This window comes from Megachile rotundata, chromosome 3 (genome assembly GCF_050947335.1).
Source record: "Megachile rotundata isolate GNS110a chromosome 3, iyMegRotu1, whole genome shotgun sequence".
NCBI classification, from domain to species: Eukaryota; Metazoa; Arthropoda; class Insecta; order Hymenoptera; family Megachilidae; genus Megachile; species Megachile rotundata.
Window position 1 is genome coordinate 13,594,813 of NC_134985.1, and position 20,204 is coordinate 13,615,016.

At 39.1% G+C, this 20,204-nt stretch overlaps 2 protein-coding genes across 20 annotated transcripts in view; one reads left to right on the forward strand and one right to left on the reverse strand.

Moving 5' to 3' along the window:
- Positions 1-8,930, reverse strand: part of Ets65A (DNA-binding protein D-ETS-3) — an 83,679-nt gene extending 74,749 nt beyond the window's left edge. For 3 of the 4 annotated variants that reach the window (XR_013037392.1, XM_076529283.1, XM_076529282.1), the window contains exons 1-2: positions 3,090-3,447; positions 902-1,197 (exon numbers count right to left, since the gene is read on the reverse strand). Coding sequence is in view for 3 of the 4 variants with exons in the window: in XM_076529283.1 (XP_076385398.1) it covers positions 902-1,197; positions 3,090-3,151 (358 nt within the window). In the remaining variant the exon portion in view is untranslated. Of the gene's footprint in view, positions 1-901; positions 1,198-3,089; positions 3,448-8,586 lie in introns of those variants that run through there. The other variant, XM_076529284.1, reaches the window with a different exon arrangement.
- Positions 1-15,932, forward strand: part of LOC105662151 (uncharacterized) — an 81,694-nt gene extending 65,762 nt beyond the window's left edge. For 8 of the 16 annotated variants that reach the window (XM_076529296.1, XM_076529297.1, XM_076529298.1 and 5 more), the window contains 6 exons: positions 3,625-3,928; positions 14,761-14,846; positions 14,935-15,020; positions 15,110-15,195; positions 15,286-15,371; positions 15,461-15,546. In XM_076529296.1, coding sequence (XP_076385411.1) covers positions 3,625-3,928; positions 14,761-14,825 — 369 coding nt within the window. In that variant the 3' untranslated portion in view covers positions 14,826-14,846; positions 14,935-15,020; positions 15,110-15,195; positions 15,286-15,371; positions 15,461-15,546. Of the gene's footprint in view, positions 1-3,559; positions 3,929-6,878; positions 7,229-14,760; positions 14,847-14,934; positions 15,021-15,109; positions 15,196-15,285; positions 15,372-15,460; positions 15,547-15,646 lie in introns of those variants that run through there. The other 8 variants (XR_013037395.1, XM_076529305.1, XM_076529295.1 and 5 more) reach the window with 8 other exon arrangements.
- Positions 15,933-20,204: the final 4,272 nt, after the last annotated feature.

Sequence of the window (20,204 nt, forward strand, 5' to 3'; positions counted from 1 at the left end):
CTCATATCTCGATGGAAAAGAAGCTACAGACGAACTAAACCGAAACTGTCGAGTGCGTAGCGTTACCTCCATTCTTATCTCCATTGAGGGAACCTAAACATCTACCAACAGTTTACAAACACTTGAAACATATCGAGGAACCCTCTGAATACGTTCTGCACCATAGAAATGAAACACAGTAGAAATGAAAATTTTTTTTAGAATCGAAAGCGTTTCATTAGATTCACAAATTTGGACTTTGTACTTCTGGACATGAATTTTACTTTCACGCTTTCATTGTATAATTTGTACTTAAAAATTAATTCTATTACGTTATGACACCTCGAAAAAGATAATAATAATTATTACAAATGATATGATAACCCTAGATACCTTTCGTACAAAGTTCAACTATGTTTTATGTAACGAAACCAAGTGTCCGGATACTTATGGACGGCAGTGTAAGTATGAACATTCATATGTAACATTCATATGAACACTTATAGAGAAAAAACGAGTTCGTCGAAAAAAGACACTGTAACCCCTTGCCTCATCAGTAGGTGCGTCAGTCGGAACTAACCGATCACATGCAATATTAAAACCGAGAAGAAAAATTGAAATACGTCAGTGTCATATGCAGTACTTGACTATGCAAATCATAATTGTACTCAATTTCCAAATCAAAGCGTGTTAAAAATCTGAGCAAGATTTGTCGCAGTTAAACCATAAGTTCGCCACGTGTGAATAATATAAGGCAAAGGGTTAACACGTGACTACCTTCCTCTTCAGTCACAATCTATGACTTCTAGTAATAATAAGATAATAATTATCTGTGATAATAATTATCTGCCATAATTATTACAATAATTATACTAGTATAACAAAATGGAAGAGCGATAGTAAAGTGATCGATTAGACTCACCGGTAATGGAGGCGGTGGGCGAAATGGCGGATGGATTGGCACGTGGTGGCGGTGAGAAAGCACCGGACAAATATCCACCGCGATCTGCGAGGGCTTGTTTAGCTTTGTCGACGCTTTCTTTCAATCTTTGAAAGGTGCTACCACAGGTTAGACCGCGATATGGCCAATTCTCTTGTTTGACACCGGCCGCGGTTACACCTGCGGCCGCGGCCGCGGCTCCTGCCCCGGAGGCTCCCTTTAATTCGAGCGCACCTGCGTACGAACAGCTAGCGCTGTCGTACATCACCAAAGAACCCCTGAAAAACAACATCGTGTACACTGCCTGTCCAAACCATCATACTACACAGATTTCTTTCCAAAAATAACCTTCCAAAATAATCTCCTTTATTGATTTCGCTTTTTAACAGATTTCATATCGCGATCTTTTGGGAACTTGAATATTTATTCTTTTTATTGGTTGAGTGTTTATTTCCATATTATGACGTTTTTTATTTTGAAGCACGAATGCGTGAATGTAGAATGATTGGACCACGCAGTATGTTTCAGAGTGTAACTACTATGGTGACTTATAAAATGACATCATTCTTTTCTAATTATCTCTTTTATATTCGACAAAGAGATAAAGTACGATGAGTAGGTCAAGTGCCCGCGGGATAGAGCTGGGCAGTGGTGCAACTGCGCAGAGTGGCCAATTAGGAGCTTTCGAATAAGATATCAATTTTTACATTTGGAAGTTTTCAAGCTTTTGGATTTTCAAATTTTTGTGTAAAGATTTAGCAATTTGGGGAATTGGGACTATGGTAATTTAGGGAATTTGGGGAATTTGAAATTTGGGGAATTTGAAAGTTGGAGAATTTAGAGTTAGGCGAACTTAGAATTTGGGGAATTTGGAAATTGGAGAACTTATAATTTGGGGAATTTGGAAATTGGAGAACTTATAATTTGGGGAATTTGAAAGTTGGAGAATTTAGAGTTAGGCGAACTTAGAATTTGGGGAATTTGGAAATTGGAGAACTTATAATTTGGGGAATTTGAAAGTTGGAGAATTTAGAGTTAAGCGAACTTAGAATTTGGGGAATTTGGAAATTGGAGAACTTATAATTTGGGGAATTTGAAAGTTGGAGAATTTAGAGTTAGGCGAACTTAGAATTTGGGGAATTTGGAATTGAGGAAATGTAGAATTGGGGGAAATTGGAATTGGGAGAATGTGGAATTTGGGAAATTTGGAATTAGGGGAATATGGAATTAGGGGAATGTGGAATTGGGAGATGTGGAATTGGGGGATGTGGAATTGGAGAAATTTGGAATTGGGGGAATTTGGAATTTGGGAAATTTGGAATGGGGGGAATTTGGAATTGGGGAAATGTGGAATTGGGGGAAATTGGAATTGGGAGAATGTGGAATTTGGGAAATTTGGAATTGGGGGAATATGGAATCGGGGGAATGTGGAATCGGGGGAATGTGGAATTGGGGGATGTGGAATTGGGGGAATTTGGAATTTGGGAAATTTGGAATTGGGGGAATGTGGAATTGGGGGAATTTGGAATTGGGGAAATGTGGAATTGGGGGAAATTGGAATTGGGAGAATGTGGAATTTGTGAAATTTGGAATCGGGGGAATATGGAATCGGGGGAATGTGGAATCGGGGGAATGTGGAATTGGGGGATGTGGAATTGGGGGAATTTGGAATTTGGGAAATTTGGAATTGGGGGAATGTGGAATTGGGGGAATGTGGAATTGGGGGAATGTGGAATTGGGGGATATGGAATTGGAGGAATTTGGAATTTGGGGAATTTGGAATTTGGGAAATTTGGAATTGGGGGAATATGGAACTTGGGAAATTTGGAATTGGGGGAATTTGGAATTGGGGGAATGTGGAAGTTGGGAAATTTGGAATCGAGGGCATGTGGAATTTGGGAAATTTGGAATTTGGAGAATTTGGAAGTCGGTGAATTTGGAATTCGGAGAATTTGGTATTCGGTTAATTTCGACCTGTAATAATTTAGAATTTGTAAAATCTCCACAACCCTTACAAAACCTCCATTCTCAAAAACCCATAACAAATAATTTTGACGTTAGAAACTGTTCACCGCGAAGAGATTCATCTCGTTCTTCGAACGAGTTACGTGAATTATCCTCGCGACAGGAAGCGAACAATGACCAGAAGAAGAATGGCCGCGCGTTTTACCTGCTGTCGCTTCGACGTTGTCCACGATAAAACGCGATCTGCACACCGTCCACGTTGACCATCGATCGATCGACGCGAGAGATGAAAAAAAAAACAACGCGATCGTCGATGATACGATTTAACGAGACGCTCCGTCGTCCCTTGCCCGGGGCATCGTCGTTCTCTCGAAACAAAGCAAACAGCTCGAAATGGACGCGCGGATGTTCACAATGTATCGAGGTCAATTTAATCACGTTCACAAAACTGTTCACATAATCACGGTGCACCTCCGGCGGTCTGCGAGTACACGATTTCCGTGTCCTGCTCGTTGTTACCGATTCGCAGAATAATTTATCCTCTCGATAAATGTCCTTCTATATTACGCTGTACATCTTCTCGATCCAGACAATTCGATCGAACATTTGCCAATCACCTTTCATTTCCTCTGCAATTACTTCGAATCGTTTCGATATTTGATTAATAAGTCTTCCATGTTGCTCTTTATACTCGATCTCATCCTTCAGTTTTCGATTTCATCCTCATCTCCTTTTTGCAGACGTCCTTGGATCATCCTTGGATCTCGAAGAGATTTGTCGGCATCTTTGCTCGGAGGAATGCGGGTACCGATGGTCACCGTACGTTTAGCAGCAGCGAATGGCAGAACGTGGATGGATATCGAGATGCAGAAGAGGCTGGACCCGATATCAAGAAGAAGGTACTCCGGGCAGGTTGTCTCGCGCAACTGCGGCCGCCGCGCCGCGGCCAGCAAATTGCCTGCTTCCGGGCCTCATTACATCACTCTGTTACTCTGTTAACGCTCGCCGGAAACCCCTCTGCCTACCTCGTCTCTAAACTCTCTCGTATGTACCTACACACACTATTTAAATGCGATGTCGCGAGCGGACGACACAACCGACCGGTGCCCGTGCGAAAGAGGGAGAAAACTTTATCGTACCTTGCTGATTTTCGTCTCTACTTTGGATCCTTTCCGAATTTATTACCTTTTATAGTATTTTGTATATGGAGACATGTGTGGATTTTATGACGTTCTTCTTCATTGGATATTTTTTTTCTTGTAATATTCGTTTGTGAGTTTTATGGTTAATTGCTTGGTATGGAGGGGTTTTTTGGAAATTAGTTTTATTGGGGGATGTGGAAGTGGGGGAATTTGGAATTTGGGAAATTTGGAATTGGGGGAAATTGGAATTGGGGGAATGTGGAATTGGGGGAATTTGGAATCGGGGGAATGTGGAATCGGGGAAATGTGGAATTGGGGGAATTTGGAATCGGGGGAATGTGGAATCGGGGAAATGTGGAATTGGGGGAATTTGGAATTGGGGAAATGTGGAATTGGGGGAAATTGGAATCGGGGGAATGTGGAATTGGGGGAATGTGGAATTGGGGAAATTTGGAATCTGGGGAATGTGGAATTGGGGGAATTTGGAATCGGGGGAATGTGGAATCGGGGAAATGTGGAATTGGGGAAATGTGGAATTGGGGGAATTTGGAATTTGGGAAATTTGGAATTGGGGGAATTTGGAATCGGGGGAATGTGGAATTGGGGGAATTTGGAATCGGGGGAATGTGGAATCGGGGAAATGTGGAATTGGGGGAATGTGGAATTGGGGGAATTTGGAATCGGGGAAATGTGGAATTGGGGGAATGTGGAATTGGGGGAATGTGGAATTGGGGGAATTTGGAATCTGGGGAATGTGGAATTGGGGGAATATGGAATCGGGGGAATGTGGAATCGGGGAAATGTAGAATCGGGGGAATGTGGAATCGGGGAAATGTGGAATTGGGGGAATGTGGAATTGGGGGAATGTGGAATTGGGGGAATTTGGAATCGGGGGAATGTGGGGGAGTTTTATAGCATTTTTATGGATTAGATATTTTTTGATTGTGATATTTAGGTACACAAGGATGTTAATTCACTTGGTGCATATGTAGAGACTGATGGTCATATATGGAGACACTTGTATATCCTGATTTTATCTAAATCTCGTTCATTAGATATGTTCCTCGATCATATTTTTTATGTATAACAAGTTAAACTGATTTTATTCCATATTCAGTATGTATCTCGTCTGTTCATAATATTCACATATGAAGGTTCGATAATTGAACACCTTATACATAGCAGCCATGTATTCAACCACAATATTCATAACATTCACATATGAAGGTGTTCGATAATTAAACACCTTATACGTAGCAGCCACGTATTGGAACATTTAGGTAAATTCTCCTTCTTCAATCATCATTAACTAAACATACACTTTCTTCATGATATAAATGTATAAGTAGACGTTCGATAAATAACCATTCTTCATAGTCACCATATATGATAATGTATATGTAAATTGATTTTGTTCAATCGTTATTAAATAAACATGTATATCATTCATGATACCAACATGTAAATACACATTCAATAACTGAACCTTCTTCACATGATGGCCATATACTGAGACATTGATATAAATTGATCTTCTTAATCATCATTAAATAAACATGTATGTCATTCATGTTGTCAACATGTAAATAAATATTTAGTGACTAAACCTTCTTTTCATGATGGCCATATATGAAGACGTTTATATAAATTCATCTTCTTAATCATCATTAAATAAACATGTATGTCATTCATATTGTCAACATGTAAATAAATATTCAGTGACTAAACCTTCTTTTCATGATGGCCATATACTAAGACATTGATATAAATTGATCTTCTTAATCATCATTAAATAAACATGTATGTCATTCATGTTGTCAACATGTAAATAAATATTCAATAACTAAACCTTCTTTTCATGAAGGCCATATATTGAGACAATGATATAAATTCATCTTCTTAATCATCATTATATAAACATGTATGTCATTCATGTTGTCAACATGTAAATAAATATTCAATAACAACCTTCTTTTCATGATGGCCATATATTGAGACAATGATATAAATTGATCTTCTTAATCATCATTAAATAAACATGTATGTCATTCATGTTGTCAACATGTAAATAAATATTCAGTGACTAAACCTTCTTTTCATGATGGCCATATACTGAGACATTGATATAAATTGATCTTCTTAATCATCATTAAATAAACATGTATGTCATTCATGTTGTCAACATGTAAATAAATATTCAATAACTAAACCTTCTTTGCATGAAGGCCATATACTGAGACAATGATATAAATTGATCTTCTTAATCATCATTATATAAACATGTATGTCATTCATGATATCATCAGATAAATGCACATTCACTAACTGAACCTTCTTTACATGACGGCCATATATTAAAACATTAATATAAATTGATTGTTCTAAATTATTATCGACTGAGTATATATTTTGTGCATGACATAAACATGCTAGTATATATTCAATAACAGCTATTGTATACTGATGACCATACATTAAGATGTTAATATAAATTTTCTTAATCCTTGAGGACCAAACATATATTCCGTTGATGATATACATAAATCGATTTTTCTTAGCCACAGTGTGTTTTCTTTATATTATCTGTACATAAAGCGTCCATTGATTGAACAGTATACGATAGCCATATAAGGAGACATTTATGTAAATTAATTGTTCCGATCATAATTGGCGAAACGTGTATTTTACTGGCAACGTCCCCGCGTAAGTGGGTGTTCGGTGGTTAAACCCGTTGCACAGGATAGCCATATACGGTGACATTTATGTAAATGAATTTCTTTCAATCATTATTTATCGAGCGTTTCTTTTGTCGACGATATACATTTACCGGCACGATCATTTTAATATTACAGGTTGATCTTCGAGCACAGGAGCGATCGTCTAACGAAGAAAATGAGTCGAAAGCAAAAGGAGCATCGACTATTATTAGTCGAGGTGCCCTTCCTTCGAAAACAGGAATACCTTAATGACAGAAATAAAGGTACAAGTTAACGAGTAGTTTCCACGAAGAAGACGCGTGTAATTTATAATAATCTCCGTCTCCTACGAAGCGGAAAAGAGAGAAGACGAGGAGGACGAGTGCAAGAAACGCGGATGATTGCGGTGCATGCGACGCGTCGCGCGACCGGCCTCCGGGGAGAATACGAAATTTATGGGGCGTTAAAAAAATCTACAACAACGGCGTAGAATAGGGCAATAAAAGGTAGGGAAGAAAAATCCTGAACCGGTAATTTACCGTTCAAGATACGCGTCGGCGTGGTTAAATCGTGGAACAAGCGCGTGGACAGGTGAGACAATTGCGAAAGAGGGTGCCACCTACAACTCTATATTACATATATTATCTGATATGTAACTGCGATATGCGACGAAAGAAATGTTGTTGCGATGGAGATGTTAATTATGGAACTGTAAACGCTTTAGCGATGGTCAGGTTAGGATAAGTAGGCGATTATAGTTGCATAGATCATTTGGTCGTTGATAAAGTTATCGACGTGATTCTAGTGTGTTTTTAATCTTACTTGTGTGTTGTAAGCGAAGTTGTATGTGTTGTATGCGTATTGTAATATGTGTTGATACTTGTGCACTCAGTTGTTGTCGAAGATAATGTAACTGCGAGTACAGGAGTTTTGTGATGTAGAGATTGTCGAGTACAAAGATTTGGTCGTTGATAAAGTTATTGACGTGATTCTAGTGTGTTTTTAATCTTACTTGTGTGTTGTAAGTGAAGTTGTTTGTGTTGTATGTGTTGTATGTGTATTGTAACATGTGTTGATACGTGTGCACTCAGTTGTTGTCGAAGATAATGTAACTGCGAGTACAGGAGTTTTGTGATGTAGAGATTGTCGAGTACAAAGATTGTGGTACATGTGTGGTAATGTGAGAATACATCACTGTATGTAAAGATATAGGTTATAGATAAATACAGGTTTGATCCAAACTTGGATTTGAAGATGTAGAGACATACATATCTAGAGATTTAGAGACTTAAGAATTTGCAATAGGGATCTGATCATGTAGAGATTAAATAATGCGGAAAGGTAGAAAGATGGTAATATTGAAATGTAGGAACTTCAGAGATCTGAATGTATAGGATTGCAAACATCTACGAATCCTGAAATCTATATGCATCTGTAGGTTACTATCAATTATGTCTAAGTTCAAAACTACCCCTATGCAAGATCATAATCTTCAAACTAAACTCCTACTACATTAGTTCCAAACTAGAGCTCCACAATACCTAAACCCATAGGGTCTTCAAAATAAGCTATCCAAAACTTGTTCACCGTATCCTTCATATAACAAAACATTCCACACAAAGGAACCCACGATGCAAATGAACTCGCCGATCTCTACAAAGATCATCCAACGACAAATCCATCGATTCTAAACGTAAAATCCATCGAAACAGCTTGTCACACGAAACACATTGTTCCCCAAAACTTACTCATCGTATCTTTCGTACAACGACCGTATAAAAACTCTTTAACCACCAATCTAAAATCAGCGTTGATCCATAAAGTATCGAGAATATTTACGAGTAAAATAATCGGCATAACTCACCGTCAATGCGGGGGCCTGCGTGTGTCGTTATCCAGCACTGTCAGATCCAGCTTCGCGAGATTGGAGATCCAGGTGTTCACCCCCGTGTTCACTCGCGATGTTCGATCGGTACCGCGATCGCGTCGGAAGCGGAAAGTGAACGGGGCACGATCAGATCCCCGTCGGGCCACGAAGAGAACACCTCGGTTTTATCGGCGGATTACAAGCTGGGGGATGTAACGACGAGTCTGGGAACGCGTGGACCACCGTGGCGAACTCGGCCGCGACGCGACGCGACGCGACGGACGCACGATTCGGCAGCGTCGTTATCAGTCGCGGTCCGACGATTGGCTGTATCGGAGCCTGCGCCGCCGCCGGGACGCCGGGAGAGGGTGGACGAGATGGCGTGGAGGAGGGTTGCACGCTAACCCCCGTCCGACGCTTCTGCCGCGAAGCGGCTCCTTAGAGGCGGGATCATCCACCAGGGTGGATCTTCCTCTCTCTCCCTCCTCGCCTTACCCGACCTTGTCTTTCCTTCCTCCTTCCTGCATTTCCATCTCCGTTTCCCCCACGTACGCGTTACGGTTTCACTTTTTCCCAGCCTTTTTCCGTCCCCCTTCAACCACCTTCTCATCCGACTCTTTTCTTCCTTGCCTTTTTACATCCAGGTGCACGGGGGTATTCTTCGTCTCGTGTTTTCGGATCGAGAACTTTTCTTCGACGTTTCTCTTACTATTCCGAGGGGTTGTTTACCTATTTAATTCGTACGTGCTTCGGTTACGATTATATCCGACTCTTTCTTTCTTTATATGCTTTTCTATCTTCAGGTGCTCGGAGTTATCTGCGGGGGTTGCGATTTCGAGCGTGGCAATATGGCGCGAGACTAATCTACGCATGTTATACAAATAACAATAGTTTATACATATTAGTCCTACGCGATATAGCATTCGTATATTTTACAATGTGAATTCATCATGTAACTAGCGTAACTTATAAATTTGACAATGTAAGAAAAGTCGAAAATTGCAGAATTTGAGAATTGGAGATATTGTATAAAATATTTAGAGATACAATGCCAATAACGTTGTAATACTAATCGTAAAATCTAAACAGAAGTCTCGAGGAAGTTGTGTCATTGCACCGACTTCCGTTTACAGTCAGAAGTTTAATCGCTCCTCTGATTCTGAACCGTAGCCAAAAATGTCCCTAGCAGTCGTAAGACGATGGAAAATCTCGGGATACCCCGAGATCAAATCGGCGTTGAAATAGGAGTCCTGGAAACGTATAAAGTATAAAACGCTCGATCGAATGGAGGCAATTGGGCGATTCGGTCAAGAGCGATCGGTAATTTCTATATTCCCGTCATCAATAATACTAAAAACACTCCGGAACACGATGTGACGTTCGAACGGAAAGCTTTCTGTCGGTTCCCACCTACACAAAGGGGTGGTCGAGTACACAGAGGGATGCTAGGGGGTGCGAACAGGACAAAACTCGGTAAAAAGAGCGTCGACGACGAGGATAGACTCGTTTCTTCGTGAAACGAACAAGGAACGAACTATGAAGAGATCGCGAACGGAGACGGAGATACGTGAAACAACCCTGAAAACGAACCACCGATGGACGGAAGAAGAGAATTTGGTAATTGGATAACATTACTGAGACCTAAACAAGACGATTTTATTTCATTTATGAAAAGCGAAGATGACGAAAGGTTAGGTGCAGTGTCTGTAAAAAGTTCAAGATATTCGAGAAAGATATTCGAGGACTATTCTTCTTATAAGAGTTATGGCGGCTCTTTGTAAAAAATCATGGAGTCTTTCTTGAAATGAAGGAACACTCTTTTAACAAAGGACATGGTAGCAGGAATCAAATTCAAGAAGTGTAAAGATTAAATTATAATGAATTAGTCTGAAGATATTCGAGTTAGCGATTCATCAAATGGATATGAAAAAATGTAGTCTAACTTCTATCAGAGAAAATTGATGCAGAAGAACAAAGACAGGTTTCGAACGAATATTTGCACTCCGTTGGACAGAAGATAAAAATGAACAAAAATGAAATAATCTCTTATGAATGCTAGAATAGTCTTCTCTTAAACAAGCAAGAAAAAATTCACAAATTTAGAGAATGCAAGAATGCAGAAAGAGTTCGATGCAAAAATTAAGAGCAAACCACGTATGAATGAAATTAAAATTCCATGCATGGAATTCTCATGCGCTATTGCAGCAAGCGTGGAATTACTAAGCGTAGAATAGTCTCGCGTTGTATTGCCATGCTTGGAATTACCTCGCGTTATATTGCCACGCGTGGAATTCTCATGCGTTATATATTGCCAGGGGTGGAAATCTTACGCGTTATTTTACCACACGTGGAATTACTACGCGTAGAATAGTCCCGCGTTATATTGCCACACTTGGAATTACCTCGTATTATATTGCCACGCGTGGAATTCTCATGTGTTATATATTGCCACGCGTGGAAATCTTACGCGTTACTTCACCACGCGTGGAATTACTACGCGTAGAATAGTCTCGCGTTATATTGCCACGCGTGGAATTCTCATGCGCTATATATTGCCATGCGTGGAAGTCTTATGCGTTACTTCACCACGCGTGGAATTACTACGCGTAGAATAGTCTCGCGTTGTATTACCACGCTCGGAATTACCTCGCGTTATATTGCCACGCATGGAATTTTCATGCGTTATATATTGCCACGCGTGGAAATCTTACGCGTTACTTCACCACGCGTGGAATTACTACGCGTAGAATAGTCTCGCGTTATATTACCACGCTTGGAATTACCTCGCGTTATATTGCCACGCATGGAATTACCTCGCGTAATATTGCCACGCGTGGAATTCTCATGCGCTATATTACCACGCGTGGAATTCTCATGCGTTATATATTGCCACGCGTGGAAATCTTACGCGTTACTTCACCACGCGTGGAATTACTACGCGTAGAATAGTCTCGCGTTATATTGCCACGCTTGGAATTACCTCGCGTTGTATTGCCACGTGTGGAGTTCTCATGCGTTATATTGCCACGCGTGGAATTCTCACGTGTCATTTCACCACGCGTAGAATTCTCACGTGTCATTTCACCACGCGTGGAATTACTACTCGTAGAGTAGTCTCGCACTATATCGCCACGGTTGTACAACTTTCGATCTAACATCACAAAACCGATACAATCGCACCATTCGATAACTGTACTACCCGTCTCTTAAAGAAACAGAAAATCCGAAGGTACAAATTCGTATAGGATCAAAAAGGACCCACGAAACCGTAACAGGATGAACGATACATATTTCCCAGGACAGGCAACAGATTCGATTAATATATCAATGATATCGGTCGATCTTTATGCAAGGTCAGAACGCGTGTGTAGCCGGGTATCTGGTTGTACGAAAATTATCTGATCCTACGGGTTGCAGTAACAACGGGGGCGCGACGCTATGGACACGTGGCCAGGGCATGATTTTCAAAGGGTAGCGGCCAGCGAGTGGTATATATTCTCGTACGTGTCGCGATAACAATATATCGTTATCGTCCAACTCGTTAACCGGCCCGATCGACATGAATTCGCGTGTCATCGATATCCATTTTCGTTGTTCAGATCGCGTTACCCTATATAGAACGATGTTAAACTTCAGCCTCCGATTAATTTCATTCTTTAGTTCTACTTTTCTTGTTTGTATTCGTTCTTTTCTTGTTTGTAGCGTTCTTTCTTTTTTTGTTGGTTGTTTTAGTTATTTCGATTTGTTGTAATGTTGTACTTGGCGTTTTATTGTAATGTTATATTTGGCGTTTTATTGTAATGTTATATTTGGCGTTTTATTGTGATGCTATATTGTCATCTGCTAAATTTGATACGTCGTGTTGTATTGACATATGTTTCAGTATTCTTTAGTTCTACTTTTCTTGTTTGTATCGTTCTTCCTTTTTTGTTGGTTGTTTTAGTTATTTCGCTTTGTTGTAACGTTGTATTTGGCGTTTTATTGTAATGTTATATTTGGCGTTTTATTGTGATGCTATATTGTCGTCTGCTAAAGATACGTCGTGTTGTATTGACATATGTTTCAGTATTATTGCGTGTTATTGTCACTCGTTATATTGCAATGAATTGTATTATTGTATGTTGTACATCGCTACGTGTTGTGATGCATATTTCTGTGTATACCATGCATTGTGTACTGCTGTGTGTTCTATTACTACATGTTATATTTTGCTGTACGTTACGTTACTACGTGTTGTATATTGTCACACGTATATCACCACAAGTTGAATTACCACGCGTTGTGTTGTTACTTATACTATTACGACGTTATATCACCATTCATTCATTACGCGTTGTACATTACCACACACTGTAGCCATTTATTATATTACTGTACACTCTTATATCCACGTGTTGCATTATTATACACTGTGTACAGCAGTATATTATTTTGCTACATCCTGCAAGCTTATATGTTACTAATTCAATTTGTACTGTGGTAAATTACAACCCCATCTTGTCAAACAAAAACTTAAAAAACATCTGTTATTATTAGACTAATAATAAGAACAACTCTCTTAGAGTCTGTTACTGATTCAATTTCTATTGTAGTCAAAAATTGCAATCTATCTTGTCAGCCAGAAACATCAGTGCTCTTCAGACATCTATTATTGTTAGACTAATAATAAGAACAACTATCTTAGAGTCTGTTACTGATTAAATTTCTATTGTAGTCAAAAATTGCAACCTATCTTGTCAACCAGAAACATCAGTGCTCTTCAGACATCTATTATTGTTACACTAATAATAAGAACAACTATCTTAGAGTCTGTTACTGATTCAATTTCTACTGTAGTCAAAAATTGCAATCTATCTTGTCAATCAGAAACGTCAGTGCTCTTCAGACATCTATTATTATTAGACTAATAATGGGAACAACTATCTTAGAGTCTGTTACTGATTCAATTTCTACTGTAGTCAAAAATTGCAACCTATCTTGTCAAGCAAAAACTTAAATGCTCTTCAGACATCTATTATTATTAGACTAATAATAAGAACAACTATCTTAGAGTCTGTTACTGATTCAATTTTTACTGTAGTCAAAAATTGCAACCTATCTTGTCAACCAGAAACATCAGTGCTCTTCAGACATCTATTATTATTAGACTAATAATAAGAACAGCTATCTTAGAGTCTGTTACTGATTCAATTTCTACTGTAGTCAAAAATTGCAATCTATCTTGTCAATCAGAAACATCAGTGCTCTTCAGACATCTATTATTGTTAGACTAATAATAAGAACAACTATCTTAGAGTCTGTTACTGATTCAATTTCTACTGTAGTCAAAAATTGCAATCTATCTTGTCAACCAGAAACATCAGTGCTCTTCAGACATCTATTATGATTAGTCTAATCATAAGAACTATCTCAGAGTCAATTATCTTAAAGTCAACTATCTTAAAAACCAATCAGTATGTATCTATCAACACCTTACGTTAAGTATTCTCAATGTCAGCGCCAAGAACAACTTCCGACATCTCTAGCGTAATTCCACTCTCTCTTTAACCACCCCTTCAATTTCCTACTGAAAAAAAAGATCAGTTCCTTCCTCGTAAATTGATGCTGCGTGAATAATCGATTAAAGCGATCCGAGCTAAGGGCTAGGATAGTTTTCCACGTTTCGACGACTATCCCCTCGGCCAGTTCGTTTCCGGTGAAAATCACGAATCGCGTCTACCAGTGGCTCGTCGTTCATGCGTGAAGCTTCCGATTGTCGAGCAAGGACCGGTGTCAATCGTGCGAGAAACATCAAACCTTTTGTATTCGAACAGTGAGTGCATTTTCGTGTACGGACTCGTTGGATCGGTTGCTGCTTCCGGTCCGGCCGATCGTTTCTAACTTGGCCGGAGGATCTCTGTTCGATGCTTCTTTTAAGCGATTATCTTTCATGGATCGTCTTTGAGTTTCGATAGGATCTTCAATTTTATTGTTAAGAATGTACAAATTAAATGAACTTTAGGGGACTCTTACTGTTGAGTCAATAGTATAGACTGACTGACTAAAGATGAAATTCAATGATTAAATATTCTTGTTACTACTACTATGTAATTACAGTATGTCTGACCACATACATCACTAATGTATTAAGTTCCTTGTACTAATTATATATTAAAACTTGATCATTTGCAGGAGAAGAAAGCAGAGGTGCACTTCAGAGGACTCTTACTGTTGACCCAATGATGTACACTAACTGATTAAAGGATGAAATTAAAGGAGTAAGTGTGCTTGTTACTACTAGTTTGTCTGACCACATACATCAGTGCTTCTTGTAATAATTATATATTAAAACTTGATCATTTACAGGAGAAGAAAGCAGAGGTGCACTTCAGAGGACTCTTACTGCTGACCCAATGATGTACATTAACTGATTAAAGGATGAAATTAAAGGAGTAAGTGTCCTTGTTACTACTAGTTTGACTGACAATATACATCAGTGCTTCTTGTAGTAATTAATGTATTAAAACTTGATCATTTACAGGAGAAGAAAGCAGAGGTGCACTTCAGAGGACTCTTACTGCTGACCCAATGAGATACACTAACTGATTAAAGGATGAAATTAAAGGAGTAAGTGTGCTTGTTACTACTAGTTTGACTGACCACATACAATCAGTGTTGCTTGTAGTAATTAATGTATTAAAACTTGATCATTTACAGGAGAAAAAAGCAGAGGTGCACTTCAGAGGACTCTTACTGCTGACTCAATGAGGTACACTAACTGATTAAAGAATGAAATTAAAGGAGTAAGTGTGCTTGTTACTACTAGTTTGACTGACCATATACATCAGAGCTTCTTGTAGTGATTAATCTATTAAAACTTGATCATTTACAGGAGAAGAAAGCAGAGGTGCACTTCAGAGGACTCTTACTGTTGACCCAATGATGTACACTAACTGATTAAAAGATGAAATTAAAGGAGTAAGTTTCCTTGTTACTCCCAGTATGTATTACAGTATGTCTAACCACATACATCAATATTCCTTGTACTGATTACTGATTAATTTTTAATTATTTACAGAAAAAGAAACCGAGAAGAACTTTAGATAGATCTTAACATAGGAACAATGTACCACAATGTACCATCTACACCAATAAATTAAAAGACAAAAATTGAAAGCTTGACTCCAATTCATACTAATCTGCTACAGCGTGTCTGACGACAAACTTCAGTCTCCACTGCAGTGATCAACCTAGCCAACCTACTATAATATAATCTACCTTAACTCTTGAAAATAAATTCGACAATGTGGTATTAGAGTCAGTTAAAAGCAACGAAGAATAAAGTCTTCCCATTTCAAGGTAAATTTCAGAGAACAATCGGACGCGTGTTGAAAACGTTCCAAACGGATCAGGATGATCCTGAATTGTTAGCGGCGATCACGAACGATCCGAGTGGCGTATACATATAAACCGAAAACGAGTCTATCGGCATTTAGCCGGGTTTCGTGAATGTAAACTAGGCGTTTCCTGCACGTATCGTACAAAGTGCTCGATTCGCTGGTCTTTTTTCACCGGGTCGATCGATAATGCCATTGCAAACACCCTGTATGTGCTCGGTTAATGTTAATAGCAGGGGTTGGCTCGGTTGAACGGGGTGGTTTGCCCCTTTGCCCGTGAGTTAGAGCTTCCTGAGGCTTTCCTCGCATCCACCGAAACCACCCTTACCGGCCCGAGCCTCGTGCTTGGCTAATGGTAAAGCCAGGAAATATCAAAAGTCGTCTTCGCTACCATACTTTTTACTTTCGTCCCTTCTTTCTTGCTGTCGCTCTTTTTATACCTGCGGAGGAATTCGGAACTCTTGTGTTTGCGTTAGAGAAACGATATTGACGCTTCGAACGGACCGTAAGTATGGAAATCACTTTTCTCACTTTTTAGGTTCATAGAAAATTACTATACACCTAATGATAACAGATGTAATTTTATTTAATAATTATTTGAGGTATTTTATTCAACATATTTTTTATAAAATATTTTATTCATGAATACTACAACAATTATAAATATATAAATGATTGATAATGTAAATTTTGTTAGTTTGCTTTCATTTCTTTTTAAAGAAGGTTTCATAGAGGTTGAAAGTGTAAGCACCATCTAGCGTTTGGCGTTTTCAGCCTACTCCTGGTAGCAGGATCGCAGGAAAGCAAGGAGGTATTCGGAGTATCAGGTCTCCCGCGCAGCAGCGCGCATGCGCGATAGAGCTAGGCTTGTGCCACCTCTCCAACATGGCGACTCTCTAAATAGATCGAAATAATGAAATACAATAATTAATTACTCATTATTTAAGTATGATTTATGCACTTTTATGATCAAACAATGATCTATGATTCAAGATCTTTTTTTGATACACTGTTAATTAAGATTTCATTTCGAAATAATTAATCATTTACACACGAAATAAATAAAATTAGTGCCTATACATTATAATTTATTATTCCTTTCCTGTACACAATTTATGCACTTTTATAATTTAAAAACAATCTCTGAATCATAATCTATTTTTTGACGTAACATACGTTAAGATTTTAGTTGCACGTAATTAATTATAAATTTTCATTCGCAAGCATTACACTGGTACGGTATCCTATCTGCACGTGTACCATTAGCGAAAAATCTGTCGGTAAAAATAAAAATTTGATCAGCGCCATCTAGCGGATTTTTCCCAAAGCTTGCTCCTGGTAGCAGGATCGCAGGAAAGCGAGGAGGTATCCGGAGTAATAAGAGGTTTCCCGCGCAAATCCGCGCATGCGCAGTAGGCGCAGACTCCCGCCACTTATCCAAGATGGCAGCTCTCTAAATAGATCGAAACAATGATTTACATTAATTAATTACGCATTAACTAAATATAATTTATGTACTTTTACGCTTTAAAAATATTCTTTGAATTTTTTGAAACCTTCTGATATAAAATTCATTAATGAAATCTCGCAGTAATATTATACCTGTAAATAGATATTAGTAATTAATTATTTAGAACTAAAATCTTAACAAACGTTGCATTAAAAATTATGGAATAAATTAGAAAACAATTATTAATTACGAAGGTGCATAAATTACACTCAGAAAAGGAGAAATTAATTATTAATTTTTATTAGGTAATAGGACGCCATATTGGAGAAGGTGGCGCGAACTGGGTCTGCCGCGCATGCGCGGATTTGCGCGGGAAACCTCTTGTTACTCCGGATACCTCCTCGCTTTCCTGCGATCCTGCTACCAGGAGCAAGCTTTTGGAAACTTCCGCTAGATGGCGCTGACCAAATTTTTATTTTACCGGCAAGTTTTTCATAAATGAACATACTCGTTTAATGCACGAGCCGTGCGTTAAGCGAGCACTTACCGAAAAACACCTCACCGGTGTTATACTTACAAGCAGCTCTTAATAAATAATTAATCGCAACTAAAATAGTAATAAATATTTCTCCACAAAATAAATAACGCAGTCTCGGGTCCATCGAATCATAAATTCGTCCCTGAAGGCGAGCTTGATCTACAACGATCCCGAACAGCCGTTAACGCGGTTATCATCGGTAACACGATCGTTGGAATGATAAAAAATGTATCTAACTCAGGAGAACAAATGTAATCACTGCTTGTCACGAACACAATGCATTCAACAGGTTAAAGTCTGCATATTAAAAAGAGTTTATTCCGAGTGCTTATAAATCCCGGTGATATTCTATTAAAACGTTTCTTTCAGTTCGTTGAGAACATTGTAGACGTAAAAATGCGAAAAAAGATCGTTCAGGTTTAATCTGAAATTTATAATCGGTTTGATTGATGGAGTGTTGCATGTTATATCACTGCAAGTTGTATTGCGGTGACATCGAGTTAACACACGCTGTATGGCCACTCGTTATGTTGCCGTGTGATAAAATACTAGTTGTAGTAAAATATTTTTACGCGTTAGAGTATCACGCGTTAGAATAGCTATGCGTTGTATTGGCAGACGTTATATCACCACGTATTTATTGTCAAGCTAGAATACCTCGTGTTATATTGCCGTTTGGTCAAATATTACACATAGTTGATATTTTTATACGTTATGACATTACACATTAGATCACCACGCGTTGCATTGTCAAGCGTTAGAATTCCTCGTGTTATATTACCGTTTGTTGGAATTCCACGTATAATAGATATCTTCACGCGTGGTGTTACTACGCATTATATCTCCACGCGTTATATTGCCAAGCCCTGGAATACCTCGCGTTATATCACCAAGCGTTGGAATTCCTCGCATTATATTGCCATGTGTTCGAATTCCACGCATAATAGATATCTCCACGCGTTGTATTACTACGCATTATATCTCCATGCGTTGTATCGCCAAGAATTGGCATTCCTCGCGTTATATCGCCAAGCGTTGGAATTCCTCGCGTTATATCGCCATGTGTTCGAATTCCACGCATAATAGATATCTCCACGCGTTGTATTACTACGCATTATATCTCCACGCGTTATATCGCCAAGCGTTGGAATTCCTCGCGTTATATCGCCATGTGTTCGAATTCCACGCATAATAGATATCTCCACGCGTTGTATTACTACGCATTATATCTCCACGCGTTATATCGCCAAGCGTTGGAATTCCTCGCGTTATATCGCCATGTGTTCGAATTCCACGCATAATAGATATCTCCACGCGTTGTATTACTACGCATTATATCTCCATGCGTTGTATCGCCAAGAATTGGCATTCCTCGCGTTATATCGCCAAGCGTTGGAATTCCTCGCGTTATATCGCCATGTGTTCGAATTCCACGCATAATAGATATCTCCACGTGTTGTATTACTACGCATTATATCTCCACGCGTTATATCGCCAAGCGTTGGAATTCCTCGCGTTATATCGCCATGTGTTCGAATTCCACGCATAATAGATATCTCCACGCGTTGTATTACTACGCATTATATCTCCACGCGTTATATCGCCAAGCGTTGGAATTCCTCGCGTTATATCGCCATGTGTTCGAATTCCACGCATAATAGATATCTCCACGCGTTGTATTACTACGCATTATATCTCCATGCGTTGTATCGCCAAGCGTTGGAATTCCTCGCGTTATATCGCCGGCGTTGCAATTCCTCGCGTTATACCGCCGTATGTTCGAATCCCACGCATAACAGATATCTCGACGCGTTGTATAACTACGCGTTACATCTCCACGCGTTATATCGCCGCGCACTAGCATTCCTCGCGTTATATCGCCGCGCACCAGAATTCCTCGCGTTATATCGCCGCACACTACAATATTACGCGCACCTAATATCTACGCGTCAGAATCCCACGCGTTATGTATTCCCACGATATATTTTCACACGTCGCATCGCTACACGTTATATTGCCACGCGTTTTATCACCAATTCTGAAAATTTTTGAAACTTGTAACTCTGAGACTTTGAAAACTTGAAAACTTGCAACTCTAATAAACAAAACTATGTAAATTTGAAGTCTTCAAATTTTTAATATCGCACAATCACTAAATCACTAATACAGCACATAATTTAAGAACCAACCGTGATATCGCCACGCGGTGTATCGCGAAACCGTCGACACCCGGATCTGCGAGATGAGCGCA